The 18,991-nt window shown below is 41.7% G+C and overlaps 4 protein-coding genes across 5 annotated transcripts in view; 2 read left to right on the plus strand and 2 right to left on the minus strand.

Moving 5' to 3' along the window:
• LOC108287078 overlaps positions 1–18,991 on the minus strand; it is a 73,466-nt gene that overhangs the window by 44,268 nt on the left and 10,207 nt on the right. Inside the window, exons 3-6 of the mRNA XM_037730158.1 lie at positions 18,179–18,283; positions 17,333–17,594; positions 16,543–16,893; positions 9,605–9,978 (exon numbers count right to left, since the gene is read on the minus strand). Of these exons, the coding sequence (XP_037586086.1) occupies positions 9,605–9,978; positions 16,543–16,893; positions 17,333–17,594; positions 18,179–18,283 (1,092 nt within the window). The remainder of the gene's footprint in view (positions 1–9,604; positions 9,979–16,542; positions 16,894–17,332; positions 17,595–18,178; positions 18,284–18,991) is intronic.
• On the plus strand, positions 195–1,540 carry H1-3 (H1.3 linker histone, cluster member). Its single transcript, XM_017505176.2, has one exon. It carries the CDS (start codon positions 266–268, stop codon positions 929–931), a length of 666 nt encoding a protein of 221 aa, XP_017360665.1. The 5' UTR covers positions 195–265; the 3' UTR covers positions 932–1,540.
• The window catches only part of LOC108287012 (histone H2A type 1-B), a 12,428-nt gene continuing 9,829 nt past the window's right edge, over positions 16,393–18,991 (minus strand). The window contains exons 2-3 of one of the 2 annotated variants that reach the window (XM_017505186.2): positions 17,908–17,943; positions 16,393–16,893 (exon numbers count right to left, since the gene is read on the minus strand). In XM_017505186.2, coding sequence (XP_017360675.1) covers positions 16,492–16,884 — 393 coding nt within the window. In that variant the 5' untranslated portion in view covers positions 16,885–16,893; positions 17,908–17,943 and the 3' untranslated portion in view covers positions 16,393–16,491. The remainder of the gene's footprint in view (positions 16,894–17,907; positions 17,944–18,991) is intronic. The other variant, XM_017505187.2, reaches the window with a different exon arrangement.
• LOC108287016 (histone H2B type 1-C/E/F/G/I) lies at positions 16,812–17,679 on the plus strand. Its single transcript, XM_017505191.2, has one exon. The coding sequence runs from the start codon at positions 17,210–17,212 to the stop codon at positions 17,588–17,590; it is 381 nt and encodes a 126-aa protein (XP_017360680.1). The 5' UTR covers positions 16,812–17,209; the 3' UTR covers positions 17,591–17,679.

Here is an 18,991-nt window from a genome sequence, read left to right on the forward strand (position 1 = left end):
GAAGGAAGCCCGAAGCCTCTCGGGTCAGTTTCCCCCAAATCCCTAATTATTTCCTGCTCAGATTTCTTATATTTTTACTCTTTTTTAAGGGGCAACAAACACAGCAGCGCAGTAGAGCCGAAGAGTCCTTTTCCAGCAGGGCCGCGCATGGAGCAGGGAACCAATCATCGCTCAGCGTCTCTCTATATAAACGCTCAGCCTCCGCCGGAGAGGACAAGCCGCTCTGACACTTTGAGCTTACTTTTGTCTTTGGCAAGACAGCAACATGTCGGAGACTGCTCCAGTGGCTCCTACCACTCCTGCACCCGCGGAAAAAACACCTGTGAAGAAGAAGGTGAAGAAAGCAGGCGCAGCGGCTGGAAAACGCAAGGCATCGGGACCCCCAGTGTCTGAGCTCATCACCAAGGCAGTGGCAGCTTCCAAGGAGCGCAGCGGCGTTTCTCTTGCCGCGCTTAAAAAAGCGCTTGCGGCTGCCGGATACGATGTAGAGAAAAACAACAGCCGCATCAAGCTTGGCCTCAAAAGTTTGGTGAGCAAAGGCACCCTGGTGCAGACTAAAGGCACTGGTGCTTCTGGCTCCTTCAAACTCAACAAGAAGGCGGCTTCCGGGGAAGCTAAGCCTAAGGCTAAGAAGGCTGGTGCTGCCAAGCCTAAGAAGCCCGCAGGGGCAGCCAAGAAAGCCAAGAAGGCGACTGGTGCCGTTACCCCCAAGAAAAGCGTCAAGAAGACCCCTAAGAAAGCAAGAAAGGGGGCAACAGCTGCTGGGACCAAGAAAGCTGCCAAGAGTGCGAAAAAGGTGAAAACATCACAGCCGAAGAAAGCTGCCAAGAGTCCGGCCAAGGCCAAAGTTCCTAAACCCAAGGCAGCCAAGCCTAAAGCGGCGAAGCCGAAGGTTACAAAGGCGAAGAAGGCGGCTCCGAAGAAAAAGTGAAACTGGCGGGACGTTCCTCTGAAAATTTAAACGGCTCTTTTCAGAGCCACCTAGAGATCTCAGTAAAAAGAGCTGTAACTTGTTTTCTTAGAGGAACGGGGTGGTGTGGGAATGGCGGACGGGTCTACCCTAGTCAATGCAAGTTGGGGTTCAAGTAAGCTCACCGTTCCCTGCAGCCTGGGTGCGAAGATCCTCCCGCCACAGCCACCGGAGTAGCTATGGCTACTTGAGCCACTACCCCCAGGTTTTTCTTTAAATTCCCGCCCTGGTGTGTGATTGGCTAGCTGATTTCTCTTAAAGCGAGGCGCCTAAAAGTGGCTTGTAACGATTTTACTCCTGGTACCAGTGATATGGTTTAAATGCTTTGCTTTACTTTAGTGTTGAGATTACTTTTTGAGCTATAGCCCTTCTGGTTTTGAGCAGGACGTTGCCTGCGAAGGGTTCCTGCGGCCCACGATCTTGTGTAACCAATCGTTGGCGATGGTCAGCTGTAGGTGGCGCCAAATGCCCGTCTTTTCGCAGGCTTTGTTACCCGCTCCCGAATCTGGGGTTCCGGCCGTCAGGTAAGTTGTTGGAAACGCATTTTGGGGCCGGGCGCGGTAGCTCATGCCTGCAATCTCAGCACTTTGGGAGGCCAAGACGGGTGGATCATGAGGTCAGCAGTTTGAGACCAGCCTGACCATGGTGAAACCCCGTCTTTAGTAAAAAATACATAAAATCGCCGGGGCGTGGTGGCGCACGCCTGTAATCCCAGCTACTACGCGGAGCCTTGAACTCGGGAGACTGAGGTTGCAGTGAACCGAGATCGCGCCGCTGCATTCCAACCTGGGCGACAGAGCGACACTTCCTATAGGCGGTGGGGGCGGGGGGCGGGGGCAGGCGGAAAGGCAGTGTGGTTATTGTTTCTTTTCTGTTAGTGGCCAGCATCTCCAGGACTTATTTTCCCAGAGTGAGTCTCTCTTGGCTGTTCACTTATTTTTGCCTACTTTTAACTTTGTAGGACTGCCTCCAGGTAACACCCGCGTGCTGGCCCAACCCGCTCGGAGTAGCTGTCTTTGCGGAGTACGCGGTATATTAACCCTGCTGGCAACTGTAGGCCCGCGTGGGAAGAGCAGGTCTTGCGTTTGCCGAGATTTTGGTCTTGTTTCCCGCGGCCAGATAATATTAGGGAAAAAATACAATTCTAGTATTAAGCCAATCGGGGAAGAAGTCATCATAGTCTGTGTCTCAGTTTTGTAAAACATGCTCTTCCATTGGTTTGCACAGCCTGCTGATGAATTAACCAATAATAATGTATTTTTAGATTTTTATTTGCTTGGTTTTTCCTAGAGAAAATTTTTCACCAGAGTACGATTATTAAAATTTGTGTATGCTGGGATATAAGTATTGCTATCACCCTGAGGCTAAGGGATAGTGAAAAGTATGAAAGGAGAAACCTTGGGGAAGGCAGCAAGGAACCTGAAATTGGGGTTACCAAGACAAAGAAAATGAGCCCTAGGAAGGTGGGCTGACCTGTATGTACCACTATTTCCATTTTATCTGGGAAGCTGAGGTGTTGTTTAATTTTGTTTTTGATTTTAGGAAAGCCCACTTAACTGTGCTGAGAAATCTGGACATAATCTGATTTCTACAGATGTTTATGGAACTCTAGATGGGAAAAGATTACATGATTTTCACAAATCCTAAATGCAATTTGGTATTTCCTTTGAGTTCAGGCAGCTAATCACCGGATTTCACATCAATGATAATCACAGATATTTTCATATCACTTTGTACTTATTGTAGGTATAGTTTACACTAATTGTGAACCTTTCAAACTAACATTACACTTTCTGCTAGATCTTATTTGATGTGTAACTGAAGTATATACAGACTTTAAGAAAAAAACTTTTAGTGTCACTACCTTTCTTACCCTGTATATATTTTTTTAAAAATATGGTTTTGAGAACGTGTCTATAGATTTCCAGAATCTAGAGTACATAGCAAAAAACAAGTCATAAACTGTTTTTGTTTGTTTGTGACTGAGTTTCACTCTTGTTGGCCAGGCTGGAGTGCAGTGGTGTGATCTTGGCTCACTGCAACTTCCGTCTCCTGGGTTCAAGGAATTCTCCTGCCTCAGCCTCCCGAGTAGCTGGGACTACAGGCGTGTGTCACAATGCTCAGCTAATTTTTGTATTTTTTGTAGAGACGGAATTTCTTCATGTTGGCCAGGATGGTCTTGATCTCTTGACTTCGTGATCCCCCCACCCCCCTCCCTCCCTGCCTTGGCCTCCCAAAGTGCTAAGATTACAGGCGTGAACCACCGTGCCCGGTCCAAGTCATGAATTCTTAAACAAGTTTGCAGTGGGACCAAATATTATAAATCCTTTATGAGGATAATACCTCTTAATCTTACTTCTTTGTTTACATTATGTTTATTAGTTAATATTTTATATTTTACATTATTATTTGCCTCCCAGCCCCCCAAAATGAAATGTAGCCTATTTTTCTAGTTTAGCAGGAGCTTAATTTCTTGGGAACTATGGCTACATCACACAATTTCTTTGTAGAGAAAGCCAAAATACCTCCCAGTATGAGAGTGGCTTGATTGAGAAGGGGATCTGAATAAATGGGAGGATGTGCTCTTTTTTTTTAAAGGCAGAGTTTTGCTCTGTAGCCCAGACTGGAGTGCAGTGGTGCGATATTGGCTCATTGCAACCTCTGCCTCCCAGGTCCCGGTTCAAGCAATTCTGTGTCAGCCTCCCGGGTAGCTGGGATTACAGGCACGCACCACAGTTCCTAGCTAATTTTTGTATTTCTAGAACAGAGAGGGTTTCATCATGTTGGCCAGGCTGATCTTGAACTCCTGACCTCGTGATCTGCCCGCCTCGGCCACCCAAAGTGCTAGAATGACAGGCATAAGCCACTGTGCCTGCTTGTGAAATATTTATTGAAAATAATCTTTTTGAAAATAATAGATTGTGTCATTGAGTGGGAAAGACAGGTATGCAGGGGTGAGCCAAACTTCTTCACCCTCTGAAAGTTCAATGAAAATCAACAGAAAACAGACAGATTAATAGAAAAGTCATACTTCATCACAGGCTTTTGTGACATGGGCACCTACAGAATGAAGGCCCAGAAGTACAGGGCAAACTGTCCATTTTTATGCTTAGGTTCAACAAAGTATCAACTGCCATGTAAACTGTAATTGGCCAGAGTGTTTCATCTAATGCTAATAGACTGGGGAAACACAGCAAGGCCTCTGTCTGGACTCTTCTTAGCCTCTGCTGAAATTCCTTCTGCGTATTGGGTAGGACCCTCTCTGGAATGAGACTTATGACCTATAGCCGAACAACGTAAGACATGTACTTCTTTACGGCTAGCTTTCACACAGAAACGAGGGAGAAACGGTACAGTAAAATTTTTAGGTTTTATGGCTTTATGAAGAAAAAGGGGTTCTGGTTTCTATAACCACCTTGGGGAAGAGGGGTTCTAGTTCTTATGTGCAGCCTCAATGAGAGGCCAAAGGAGAGCAGGAGGTCAGAGACAAACTTCTGCTTCTGAGGGTGCTTCTAAGGCCTTCAGTTTGGGTTTTCCCAATCCCCAATGGGGAGAAGATACGTGGGAAAATGACAAGATTTAGGCTTTTGATGAAAAGTGATAAGGAATAACAGAATTAGGTGGGGAATGTGGCATTCCTTAAGAACAGTCCAAATGACTATAATATACCTCTAGTTCCTTACTTTTACAAAGCAGTTATTTAACTGCCTTACTTGGGTAGTTATAATGCATTGATATTAGGCATAGCTAAAATGCTTGTTTTACCTTTAGGAGACTTGGGGCTTAGAAAAGAGAAATGGCAGGAAATGAAAATTTGCTGTCAGTAAATGGTGGATCTAGGTCTCAAACAAGTTTCTTAATTCCTAGTATTCTTAAACTGCTTTACTTCTGTTATATCAACTGGAAAAGGCCTGGTATTGAGAAAGAAGCAGAATTTATGTATTTCTATTTCAGGCCCCTTGTGAAGTACCCATTTCACAATGTGTTTGGAATTCAACAGAAGGAATTAAACATAATGATTCAATCAAGGATCTAGAGTTGCTCTGATTTATATAAATTCATATTCATTTACCACAGAGGACACACACTTGATTTCAAGGAAATCTGGTGTTATTTAAATCTTTTTCCGTATCTTAGTTTGGTAGCAGTTGTAATAAGTACCTTGAGACTTGTAAAGATTAATAATGTCTTAGCATGGAAGTTGTGGAGGGATTTTTATATTATCTTTGTTGCTGGAGAGTATTTATGCTATGGCATAGGTCTGACACAAAAGTAATTTTTAGGATTAGCCTGAAGTCACTACTTTCTTTTAACTGGAGGAAGCAGATTTTCATGGTGTTGTGTGGGGGTCTAAAATATCCCTGTTACACAGTCATTAAATCTAGTTGATTTTTATTTTTATTTATTTTTTTAGATGGAGTCTTGATTTGTAGCCCAGGCTGGAGTGCAGTGGCCTGATCTTGGCTCACTGAAACCTCCGCCTCCAGGGTCTCGGTTCAAGCAATTCTCCTACCTCAGCCTTCCAAGTAGCTGGGATTACAAGCAGGGGCCACCATGCCCAGCTAATTTTTGTATGTTTTAGTAGAGACAGTTTCACCATGTTGGCCAGTCTAGTCTTGAACACCTGACCTTGTGATCTGCCGTCCTTGGCCTCCCAAAATGCTGGGATTAATTAAAGGCATTAGCCACCACACCCAGCCTAAATCTGGCTGATTTTTAAAGAAGTCTCAGTAATTCTAACATTTTCTTCCTTCTACATTCTCTCTTCATTCTCTCATAGTTGGGATGATTCCATTGCTCACTAACTGGTTCCCTAATTTCTCTAGCCTCAAATTTCTAAATTCTTAACCTTTTTTTTTTTTTGAGACAGTCTCGTGCTGTTGACCAGGCTGGAGTGCTGTGGCACAATCTTGGGTCCCTGCAGCCTCCGCCTCCAGTGTTCCAGTGATTCTCCTGCCTCAGCCTCCCAGGTAGCTAGTCTTACAGGCACACGCTACCATACCTGGCTAAATTTTTTTTTTGGCGTTTTTACTAGAGATGGGGGTTTTACCATGTTGATTAGGCTGGTCTCGAACTCCTGACCTCAGGTGATTCATCCACCTCAGCCTCCCGAAGTGCTAGGTCGATAGCTGTGAACCACCACGCCCGGCCCATTTTCAAAAACAAAAACCAAATACACCTTATTAAAAAAGTCATTGACTTCTAGGTTCAAGGGAAAGCCCTGTAGCCTCTTTTCATAATACTGTCTGCTCACATTTACAGACACTAATAACAATGCAGCCTTTCGATTTCTTTTCTTTTTTTTACAGCTTTGTTCAGGAGCAGTTTCCTGTGAGAATCTTTTCAGTACTTCCAATTCATTCTGAAGTTACATCTCCATGCAAAACTTCCTCTAATTCAAACCATAAACTTATCTCTGAAAATGTGCTTTCATGACATTTAAGAGTTGAGAATAATTATTATCAATAGAAAAATTTTAATGCATCAATTATTTTGTCCCATTAACTAAACTGAACTCTAGAACATTTGTCTTCTTTTCCACTACTCTAGGGGCATGTGTGTGTGTGTGTGCGCGCGTGTGTGTGTCTGAATTAAAAAATTCAATCAATTGGGTTAATTATTGTCAGATAGTCATCAAATTCAGTGATTTTATTTTCTGTTTTCCTGTGTGGGAAACCAAGGGTAACAACTTTCTCTGGTCCTTTCATGACCCTTGTTTCCACTGCCTGATTTACAGACAATCTTCCTTATCTTCTGAGTATATCATTTTATGTATGCAATTTTTAGTTGGGGCAACTACAAAATAAAAACAAAGAAACAAAAAATTTGACCTTTACAGTGCAAATTCCAATATTTTACATACCGGTATTTGCTGTTGACAGGTCAAGTAGGGAGGGTATGGAGAAATAATAAAATGGGATTTCTGAATTGTCTAGAGCTTTAGTTATTATTTTTGTAATATGAAGCTACTGGTTATTCAGAGATTACATACTTTTTGAAAAAATCATAAGTACTTGCAGGCAACTATGTAACTGAAATGGATATACAATACAGTGTGCAAGCAGGTACATAGAAAATACGATCTGACACGAGTCAGACTTTTGATCTTCATAAAATCACAATTTATTTTAAATACATCTGGTACTATTTACTGCTATCTCAGTGCATGCCTTAAAAAAAAGTTGTGTGTGTATATGTGGTTAAATCAAGGCTATTATTTGAATAGTATGCCGAAAGGCTAAAATTTGTCAATGTTAATGTCATATTTCAATGTATATATATCAGCTACTTTTCTGTACAGTTTGCAGTACTAATTATAGTAAAATAGAACTTCACAATCATATAAGATCCTGTACATTTCATTCTATTGTTATTATTCTCTTTAAGAGGGAATCTTGCTTTGTCACCTAGCCTAGAGTGCAGTGGCATGGTCTTGGCTCACTGCAGCCTTAGCCTCGAAGGTTTGATTCTCCTAGCCTCAGCCTCCCAAGTAGCTGGGATTACAGGCACATGCCACCATGCCTGGCTAATTTTTGCATTTTTTTTTTTTAGTGGAGACAAAAGTTTCACCATGTTGGCCAAGCTTTTCTTGAACTCCTGACCTTAGGTGATCTGCCTGTCTTGGCCTCTGAAAGTGCTGGGATTACAGGTGTGAGCCACCATGGCTAGCTTAAGATCCTGCAAATTTTAAAACATTCATTTCTTTTATTGTATAAGAAAAATTAAAACATATTAGTATTTCTTTGGTAGCTCTTTCAGGTGATAAAGCCCTCAGAATTAACTGATGAAAATTCTGGTGAGGCTGTTTGTTTAAAACATTAATGCCTAGTGGGGAAAGTTTTGGTTGCAGTACTATCTGATATTTTCTTAGTTCCAGTTTCTTAATTTGTTTTAGATAATTGATAACCATTGATATTACATTTTTGGAGGCTTCATAAATTACTCCATGACTTCTGGCCCATTGCAGCCACTCAGTAACTGTGGATTTTTTTTTTCCTATTTAGAAAAACTACATATTAAAATTATGTAAACTCTATCTTTTATTTTTGTAACCAGGAATACAGTAAATGGTAAATTCTGTTCAGTAATCTTTTACTTTAAATCTGAACTTGACTACATTTCCTGAGGCTTTCTTTTGGGCAAATGACCATGCTAGATGTTCTGGTGGATTAAATAATATAAAAAGATACATTCTGTGCCCACCACCTCCAAGTCCCCATGTACTGAAGTCCAACAGCTATAAGAGAAATACAGGTTAAATCTTGCTGAGCTAGAACCTTAAAGAAAGTACAGGATACAGGAAACAAGATTCACATAGAGGAAACAAGATTCACATAGAGAATACTTTTATCCAGAATAATAGCATGTGTAGTATATTACAAATACCTGACTGCAGTTACCTTAATTATGGAGTTATGCTGTTTTCCTCATGCACTGAATCCAATTCCGTAGGACTCAAGTCTTTATGTTGGACAGGCTTCCATGAACAAAGATTTCTTCCATAATCTTTCCAGGAGTTCTTACTATGGCTATCTTGGTCTGCATAGCTATTTACAGCTTTCTCACAATTATTTGTACCACATGGCTAACCTCTTAGTGCTACTTAAGGGAAAACAGCTCATTGGAAAAAAAAGTAATAGAAACTTCTCAGTGAAAGTTAACGATACACCACCCCATTTCAAAACTGAGGAATTTGCTGAAATATTTAAATAAACAAAATTCTTCCAAATGGCATGTAGTGTCCCATATGGTATATACACTCATCTACATTTCCAAATAACAGCCTGTATGATTTCAGAACAGAATTATTTCCCTTGCCTTCAGCTACCGGTTTAGAAGTTGTGAGGAAACTTTTCACGGGAAGAAAATATGGTATAGCCGTAACTGTACTTTTGTATGGAAAGGAAAGGCAGATATTTTCTGCAGTAACTTTCAAGCCATCAAAGGATTTCCATTTTGATAAATATGGGGTACCCTTAACGAGATTTAAGACAGGGTAACTAGTAGTTGAAGAGTGCTTTTAAGGTACCAGCTGGAAAGTTGAAAAGGCTATGATTTCTGCATTTTCCTTTAGCACTCGGGTGTATCTGAGACACACCCATCTGCGCCTTTGACTCCTGTAGTTTATAACCTAAGCAAGGTTGCCAAGTCGGCAAAAGCTGTCTGTTAATGCCACAGGCCTGTGTTCCATCTAATAACCTTTGCTTTGGACCACTATTAGGCGCAGAGACGGTAACCTTCACCGGCCCAAGGCGGTGGCCGTCTCTGACAAGTAGCTGGGCTTCAAAACACTAGTGGAACAAGGCGACCTGATTCAGACCAAAAGTGCCAGAGTTGGGGGAACCCCAGGCGAAACCTGAGAAGGCGCTTAAATTTGGGAGTTGAAGTTAAGAAGTAAATTAAGGGGACTGGATATCAGAATTTCAAAGATCTGTTTAGATTAGTACAGTCTCGTAAACTAGTGAGTCTTAAAGGGTTACAGCTTTTTTTCATGGATAAAGTGGTTGGCTCTGAAAAGAGCCTTTGGATTTAAGGTTGGTACTCAAAGCAATTTACGCTCTCTCACCACGAATGCGGCGGGCAAGTTGGATGTCCTTGGGCATGATGGTGACGCGTTTGGCATGGATGGCGCACAGGTTGGTGTCTTCAAAAAGCCCTACCAAGTAGGCCTCGCAGGCCTCCTGCAGCGCCATCACGGCCGAACTTTGAAAGCGCAGGTCGGTCTTGAAGTCTTGAGCGATTTCTCGCACCAGGCGCTGAAACGGCAACTTCCGAATTAACAGCTCGGTGGACTTCTGGTACCGACGGATCTCGCGCAGAGCCACAGTACCGGGGCGGTAGCGGTGGGGCTTCTTCACGCCGCCGGTTGCCGGAGCGCTCTTACGCGCCGCCTTGGTTGCCAGCTGCTTGCGCGGCGCTTTACCGCCGGTAGATTTCCGGGCAGTCTGCTTAGTACGCGCCATCACTGGCCTCAGAAGCAAGTAGATTAGGAAAACCGGCTTACCCCTCTATTTATAAAGGAACAGACTAAATGTGATTGGATTGTGGACAATCCCTGTTAGTGATAGGTTGCTACATTACGGAAGTGCTCGTAGCCATTTTCCATTGGTTTATTTTTTCAGAGCAAGATTCTGATTGGTAAATTTGGGTACCTTTAAACAAGTCGTTTTTGTTACAGGTTTCTTTGATGTTTCACATAGAGCATAACCTGCAAACACTTTCATCATTTAACTTAACAGATTGAACTTTTATCCTGTTTAGCTATAAAAAAATAGAATGTATTTGAATTAGAAAGTTCTTTAGAATTTTTTTCAAAACCATGTTTTTTTCGGCTTAATAGTCCTCAAGTTTTTCCCTTCTCTATTCACTCGTTTAAAATCCATTGTCTAAGTATCTCTCAATGAGTTCTGGTTTCATTATAGAGTACATAGCTAATTGAGTCAAATATACTTTTCTAAGATATACTGTTTAAACACAAGGAACTTTGTGTTTCATTTTTGTTAGAGTAAGTCTAACATCCCCAAATCCCTGCCGCTTTAATACGGGATTTGACTCAAAGGATTTCACGTTATCATTTTGTTTTGCGGAAATCAAAATGTCAAAGCATAATGGCAATAGCTGTCAAGAAAACTATTTTCACTACAGTAAATTGAAAAAGATGGCGGCGAAGAGAGTCTCAGAAGGTTGTTTATAAGACAACAATGGCGCAGCTTCTCCGGATTCCTGCGGGAAAGAGCTGAGTTGCGCTGAACAATTTAACACACACCCAACAGAACTTTTGTAGGAACTGGACTCACCAAAAAAACCCACAAAAAAACAAAAAAAACAGGACTTCTTAACTTGGTTTTCGCTTCCAAACTCAACAGTTCTAAATTACTTTGAAAATGAAAATTAGTTTACTGGGAAATATTCTTAGGGAATGATACTATAGCTTAACACGATATTGTAAACCAACCTATCGGATTCCCTGTAAGATGTTCTTTTTTCAGCCAATGACAAGAGCAGTTTGTGAATTTTTAAGTTACACACCTTTAAGCTATTGGCTACTTTCCTCCAGGCAGAGTTTAGATTTACAAGTTCGCGTTTGTAGAAGCGTACTATAACGATTTCGGAAGGGGATAGTGCGCGTGCGTGCCTGTTGAAAGGTCTAGTTTCCTTTTGTTTTTGTTTTCCAATAGGGTTTCTTTCTTATTGGAAAGCTATTTCGTAAGGTGTTGATGCTGGCATATAGTCCAAGGCAACTGACATCAACGATTCATTGGAGACCTCGCCCTCCAGGGAGGGGAGAAGGCCAAACCAAATTCATCTCTGCCCACAAATGCTCGCGGATGTCTGCAAGCTGAAAGGGGAGGAGACAGACAAGGCTTTGTGCCTGCCTGCTCATTCTCTGAATTTTGTTAAACCTGCCCTATTTTAGGGCATTCATAAAAATTCTGTTAACCACAGGACTGATACAATTGCATCTTTCAAATTAGTGTCTATTTAGCAAATTTGAATTTATATTAGGACTCGTGGGCAAATCAAGACCGAATTTACACATTGTCATGCATTTCAATCTCACATGTCAAATACATGAGTCCCTTCCTTTTCTCCATTTCAGAAAAAGAAAATTCTGTACACTAACTCAAGGTAAAATGCTTAGACATGTTGGCAAAATGGTTTTATAGGGAACAGGAAAAAAACTGAAATCCTTTTGTATAATATGATCACATATCGGTGGGCTGGGCTGTTTGTCAATGAGAGCTATGCTCCGGTTGCTTTTCCTCTCCCTACTCCCTACATTTCATGTTCCGAGGCCCAATGTTCATTTTAGTTTCTTCATTTCTAGAATTAGAATATTAATATCTACATGTAAAAAAGTTTCCAAAATCAAAAGATAAACTTTACATCAAAGGTTCAAGACAGAGACAGTGAGAAATTCCATCTTTATGCCCCATAGTTTGATTTCTTCTCCAGTGTCCTTAAATCTGTCAATCCGGCGTTTTGCCACCCTACCTTAAGTTCTTTTCATAATCCTCATCTCGAAATATGTGTAAACCTTTGATTTAAGGAGTCACTGCAAAATTTACAAGATTACATAAGAACTTACCAGCTCACTGGTATTAATCAGTAGTTCTTATGTCCATTCTCCATACCTGAGCACAAATTAAGGTAGGATTTGCATTGTGTAATAAAATAGTCGAAAAGGCTTGTGGCCACTACGTATTTTAAATGTGGCTGTTGAAGCTGAGGACTGTTTTTTTTTTTTTTTTAGAAGGAGGCTTGCCTTGTCACCCAGGATGGAGTGCAGTGGCGAGATCTCAGCTCACTGTAACCGCCACCTCTCTGGTTAAAGGGATTTCCCTGGCTGTCTCCACAGTAGGGGGAATTTCAGGTGCTCACCACCACACCCAGCTGTTTTTAAAATGTATTTTTAGTAGTGACGAGGTTTCACCATGTTGGCCTTGTTGGTATCCAACTCCTGACCTTAATGTCTGCCCCGACCTCCCAAAGTGTTGGGATTACAGGCATGAGCCACCACGCCCAACCAGAATTTTTATTTTACCTAATTTTAATTAATTTAATTTAAAAGCCGATACTCCAGTTACTGAAACATGTTAGATATGTTTTGAATAATTAGGTATTAGAATTTAATTTTTTAGCACTCAAGTTTATGAAATCAAAATGAAAATCCAGTTATTTCCCACAAAAATGTAATGCCAAATTGAATAGAATGTCAATCATATTTAGAAGACTTAAGCTTTAAAAAAGAATGTGAAATCTTGCATTAATATTGATTTTATATTGACTATATTTATTTTAAAATAAAGATTTTGTATTTTGGGCTAAATACGATACTTATTACTTTACCTACTTATTACTGTTTCAAATGAGTTATTCAAAAATTCAAAATTACATATGTGGGTTATTATTATTATTTTTGTTTTGAGATGGAGTCTCTTTCTGTAGCCCAGGCTGGAGTGCAGTTTCGTGATCTACACTCACTGCAGCCTCCGCCGCCTCCTGGGTCTCAGTTCAAGCAATTCTCCTACCTCACCATCCCAAGTAGCTGGGATTACAGGCAGGAGCCACCATGCCCAGCAAATTTTTGTATTTTTATTAGAGACGAAGTTTCAACATTTTGGCCAGGCTGATCTCGAACTCCTGACCGCAGGTGATCTACACACCTCGGCTTTCAATAGTGCTGGGATTATAAGCATGAGCCACTGAACACGGTAGTGGCTTGCATTATTCTTTATATATAGCATTGTGCCAGGATCATCCATTTCTCTTCTGTTTCTTGATTCTTTACCAAATCTTGACAGCACAGGCTTTGAAATAGTGTGGACTTTCAATATATTTCTATGAACTCAGTTATAGCATCTGGACTCAATCTATAACCAAACAATATCTTTATTTATACCTACATCTACATATCTATACAATTGTGTTAAGGAACTAAAGGGGCTTGTTAAACCATTAGTTATTGAAGTAAGAATAGGTGAGCAACTAGCAAAATTATTGACCTTTGAATTTTTCCATGGCAAACTATCAGTAAGTGGAGACTATTTGAAATTCTGTTAGCCAGGCACAGTGGCTCAGGCCTATAATGTCAGTGACCCAGGGGCTGGGGTAGGAGGGTTGCTTAAGGATAGAAATTTGACGATGTAGTGAGCCATAATTGTAACACTGCACCCAGTTTGGGTAACAGAGCATGACCCAAAAATGAGGAAAAAAAAAAAAAAAAAAAAAAAAAAAAAAAAAAAAAAAAAAAAAAAAAAAAAAAAGAAAAGAAAGAAAAAAAGAAGTGTTATAGGAATATTTTTCCTGATATTATGTTTTTGAAAAAAACACGTTTTGTACAAAAACTTACAACTGCTAATTCTTAAAGGAATTAGTGTCCCCAAAACTTAACTTTCTATGTACGTATAATAGAATGTACATTCTGGTGTTTAAAAAAACAAGAGGAATCACTGGAAGCACAATGCCATTTCCTAAAAAGAAAGTTCAGAAAATAATGTGCTATTCCTGGAAGCTACGTAAATACCAAGAAAGACTCTGATAACATCAGGTAAATTACTTTGAAGTCTAAAAATAATAAAAAAGTTAAAGTGTTGATTATTTTATAAGAGCCAAGGGGAGCTCTGAAGGTTTGTTGAAAGATTAGCTTACAAAAGGCAGATTAATTGCAGAATAGTTACACAAATTTATTAATGTGTTCAAGGGAGCCTTCAGAATGAAGATATAAAGATACAGGAAAAATTGTCCACATTTATGCTTAGGTTCAAAAAAGTATGGACCTTGTAGAAATCTGATAGGACAAAAGGGGTATGATGTAACCGAGCAAGGCCTGTCTGTCTAGACTCTTCCTTGCCTCTGTCAACTGAAGAATGAAAAGGTTCATACGTTTGGAAAGGATAGCTTTATTTCTCATAAAGGATTGCAGCCTGCAAGGTGGCCTTTCTGAAAGGCTATGTATGGTAGCCTTGTTTGTCTGAGAGACAGGCATTTGGAGGGAAGAAGGGAGGGATAAAACAGTAAGTTTTGAGGAATGTGTTGGCCAAGTATACATATTTAATAGGTTATAGGAGGAGCTATGATTATTTATGAATAAGACTCAAGCACATGGGTATTAGGTATTTGTGTAGGTAACATATGTCTATGATCACTTTGGGGTGGAGATTTAACATGTAAATGAGTTATAATTAGGTCCTATACATAAAACTGAAATGTAGGGCAGAAGCCCATAATCTGCCTTCTCAGGAGACTGGTCACAACCAGTTGGGGGCCGGCAGTCATTTATCAAGAAACTTTATGGTCCTTAATACCTATCTTGTCTGAAACACATTTGAGGAGGGTGGAAGGGGTCAGATAAAGTAAGTGGGGAAGGGGCTTATTGGCATTTTATTCCCTCAAATCCGACTTTGAGAAAATCCAGCATCGATTAGAAAGGGAAAGAGAAGTAGAAACAGACAGAATGTGACCAGCCTCCATCTTGTCGTGGCTGGGAATTTAAACTTTTGAGGTGTTTTAGCCAAAGGAGAGTACATTATTCTGTCAAAGGGACTTAGAATTTTTATTTCATTCCTCACCTCTTTGAACATGCACTCCTGCCTTCTTGGTATGCGACAGCACCACCTCTGGAATGGGGTCTTATGACCTGCAATTAAACTAGGTAGGTCAGAGTGTTTCTCTGTGGCCGGTTTTTACATAAAAAGGTGGAGGGGAAATTAGAGCAATATTTTTAGTTTTTATGGATGGCTTTGAGGAAAAAGGATTCTGGTTGTGATGAGCCACACTGGGAAAGAGGAATTCTAGTTTTTATGTCTAGCCGCACAGGAGAATGGTACTCAAACACAGAAGGGCAGGAGACCCAGAAAAATTTTGCTTCTGAGGTAGAATCTTTGGCCTTCATTTTGGGGTATTGTTTCTAAGCCCCAATTTGATTAATCAGTAAAGGATGTCAAGGTTTTATACTATGGGGCTTCATAGACATTAATCTTGCAATTGCTTTATTTTTATCTTTTTTTAAGTGGAAATTTAGTTTAAGAAAAATCGCAAGACTTGTCAGTCAGAGAAAAGAGAGGGGCCCTATGTGTCCTACTATAAAAAATTTAAAGTTTACACAAAGTTTACAGGGAAATGTGCTTTCACCATCTCAAAATTTACTATTGATTAAAGGTATCAAACTTATTGAAGTTAATTCTTAGATCTTTTTGTCTGCCACTGCAAATAATTTCGGATTCAAGCGATTCTCCTGCCTTAGTCTCCCAAGTAGCTTGGACTACAGGCAATTGCCATCACACCTGGCTAATTTTTGTATTTTTAGTAGAGATGGGGTTTCATTACGTTGGCCATCCTGGTCTCGAACCCCAGACCTTGTTGTCTGCCCATATTTTTAGTAGAGACATGGTTTCATGTTGGCCAGGCTAGTCTCGAACTCCTGATCTTGTGATCCGCCCACCTTGGCCTACCAAAGTGCTGGGATCACAGCTGAGAGCTACTGCGCCCAGCGGGAACGAAGTCATTTTTAAAACTTAAAAAACCTGCCCTGAAATGCTAGTGGGCAGCTATCCTTCTTTGTTCTCTCATTTCTGTATTAATATTTTAGTCTTTTCTGACAAGTGGACATTAAGAAACAGCCTGTGTATAGTAAATTTGGATATGTGTCCAAATATAATAATGGACTTTGCGATGCGAATAATTTCCGTTCAGTGGAACAAATATAAGTTCAATTGTATTGTGTACCTTTATAAAACGCATTTTTGCTTGGAAATAACATCACTAAGATAATTTCATGCATAAAATGTAAGCAATGATTTGAATTATTAACTAACAAAACAGTAAACAAGAATTCATTTTTAAATGAATTTGAAGGTGTCAGTGACGTTAGAAACGTTTGTAGAACTAGCAGAGCGTTAATCACTTAGATTTCAAGAACCATGTGTACTCCAGCGCTTTACGGAAAACGTGGGTGGCTCTGAAAAGAGCCTTTGGTTTCAGGGTCTCGAGATCACTGATGGATTTGACTAGTAATCATTTTACTTGCCCTTGGCCTTATGGTGACTCTCCGTTTTCTTAGGCAGCAGTACGGCTTGGATGTTGGGCAGGACACCGCCCTGTGCGATAGTCACGCGACCTAGAAGCTTATTAAGCTCCTCGTCGTTGCGGATGGCCAGCTGCAGGTGGCGCGGGATGATGCGGGTTTTCTTGTTGTCGCGGGCCGCGTTGCCAGCGAGTTCCAAGATCTCTGCAGTCAGATACTCCAACACCGCCGCCAGGTAGACCGGCGCGCCAGCCCCGACTCGTTCCGAGTAATTGCCCTTGCGGAGCAGACGGTGCACACGGCCAACGGGAAACTGAAGCCCGGCCCTGGAAGAACGCGTTTTAGCTTTTGCCCGGGCTTTGCCGCCTTGTTTTCCACGTCCAGACATTGTGGCTTCCTAACAGAAGAGGCAACAAACCACAGAATGAAGAAAAAAAGTGTGCTCGATGGAGGAATAAGAAGCTAATTATAGTCATAGGTAGAATTGTAAATGGCGCAGTTTGATTGGTTAAAATTATTATTAGAAAAGCCAACCAATTGGAAAGGAAATAAAGTGAAAGCTACTTTAAATATTTGCGTCACTAATACAGTGGCCAATCAGAGCTCGATTTTTTCAATTCTCTATTTGCATAAAAGGCCTATAAAAGGAGAGCCTGTAGACACGGGCCCTTACTGAAATATTTCCTTTCTAATTGTTCTTTTCTTCTGACAACATGCCTGAGCCAGCTAAGTCAGCTCCTGCTCCAAAGAAAGGATCCAAGAAGGCGGTAACGAAGGCGCAGAAGAAAGACGGCAAGAAGCGCAAGCGCAGCCGCAAGGAGAGCTACTCCGTGTACGTGTACAAGGTGCTGAAGCAGGTCCACCCCGACACCGGCATCTCCTCCAAGGCCATGGGCATCATGAACTCCTTCGTCAACGACATCTTCGAGCGCATCGCGGGCGAGGCTTCCCGCCTGGCGCATTACAACAAGCGCTCGACCATCACCTCCAGGGAGATCCAGACGGCCGTGCGCCTGCTGCTGCCCGGGGAGCTGGCCAAGCACGCGGTGTCGGAGGGCACCAAGGCCGTCACCAAGTACACCAGCTCCAAGTAAATGCCTGTGTAGGCACTTTCAAACCCAAAGGCTCTTTTAAGAGCCACTCAAATATCAAATATGGAGCTTTAATACTAAATTCCACCGTTTTCTAATTTGTAATCCAAGATATTTTTGCAGCCGAGGCGGGCGGATCGCCTAAATTTAGGCGTTCGAGGCCATCTTGACCAACAGAGTAAAACCCCGTCTCTACTAAATTACAAAAACGAGACGGGTCTGTTGGTCGGCCTCTGTATTCAGAGCTACTGGTTTAGGAGGGGCTGAGGAAGAACTGATTAACGCGGGGGGCGCAATTTGCAGTGAGCGGGAGATCTCACCTTTGCATTCCATCCTGGGCAACAAGAGTGAGATTTCTGGTAAAAAAAAAAAAAAAATTGATCAAGCGATTGTGTTTGCTGGTGAAAGGTCCTGTAGTCCTAGCACTTTGGGAGGCCGATGCATGAGCTTCGCTTCAGCCCAGGAGTTACGGATTAGCCTGGGCAACACAAAACTCGTCTCTGCAAAAAGTAAAACTAACCGGGTGTGATGGCTTGCTTCCGTACTATCAGTTACTCGGTAGGTAGAGGCAGCAGGAGGATGTGAACGCGCCAGTGAATTCCAGTCTGCGCGACATCGAAAGGGGTAGGAAATGTGTAGGCTTTGGGTCCCTGAAGATCATCCGACAAGTTTGTCTTTTCTGAGCACTGTTGGGGACTGTTGTGAGGGAATACCATGAGTATTGAGCTAAAAATTCTCGTTTTGTTACAGGCACGGTGGCTCACGCCTGTAATCCCAGTACTTTGGGAGGCCAAGGCCAGCGGATCACGCAGTCAGGAAATCGAGATCATCCTGGCTAACAGTGAAACTCAGTCTCTACTAAAAAAAAAAAAAAAAAAAAAAAAAGCTGGGCATGGTGGTAGGCGCCTGCAGTCCGGGTTAGTTGGGAAGCTGAGACTACTGTTAGTAGTCTTAACAACTAAGCTGAGACAGGAGAATCCCTTGAGCCCGGGAGGCAGCGGTTGCAATGAGCCGAAACCGCGCCACTGCACTCCAGCCTGGGCAACAGAGCAAGACACCCGCTCAAAAACACCTCGTTCTGGCTGGGCGCAGTGGTTTACACCTGTAATTCCATCACTTTGGGAGACGGAGGCGGGTGGATCACCTGAGGTCATGAGTTCGAAAACAGCCTGACCAATTTAGCCAGGTATGGTGGCGCAAGCCTGTATTTCCAGCTACTGGGGAGGCTGAGGCAGGGGAATCGCTTGTACCGGGGAAGCAGAGGTTGTAATGAACCGAGATCATGCTGTTTCACTACAGCCTGGGCAAATAGAGCGAAATCCGTCTCAAAACCAACCAAACAAAAAGTAATAAAAGTAAATAAAAATCCTGGGTTTATACTCATTAGCCAATTTTCTTAACTAC

The sequence above is a fragment of the Cebus imitator genome, unplaced genomic scaffold, assembly GCF_001604975.1.
Source record: "Cebus imitator isolate Cc_AM_T3 unplaced genomic scaffold, Cebus_imitator-1.0 Scaffold335, whole genome shotgun sequence".
In the NCBI taxonomy this organism is placed as follows: Eukaryota; Metazoa; Chordata; class Mammalia; order Primates; family Cebidae; genus Cebus; species Cebus imitator.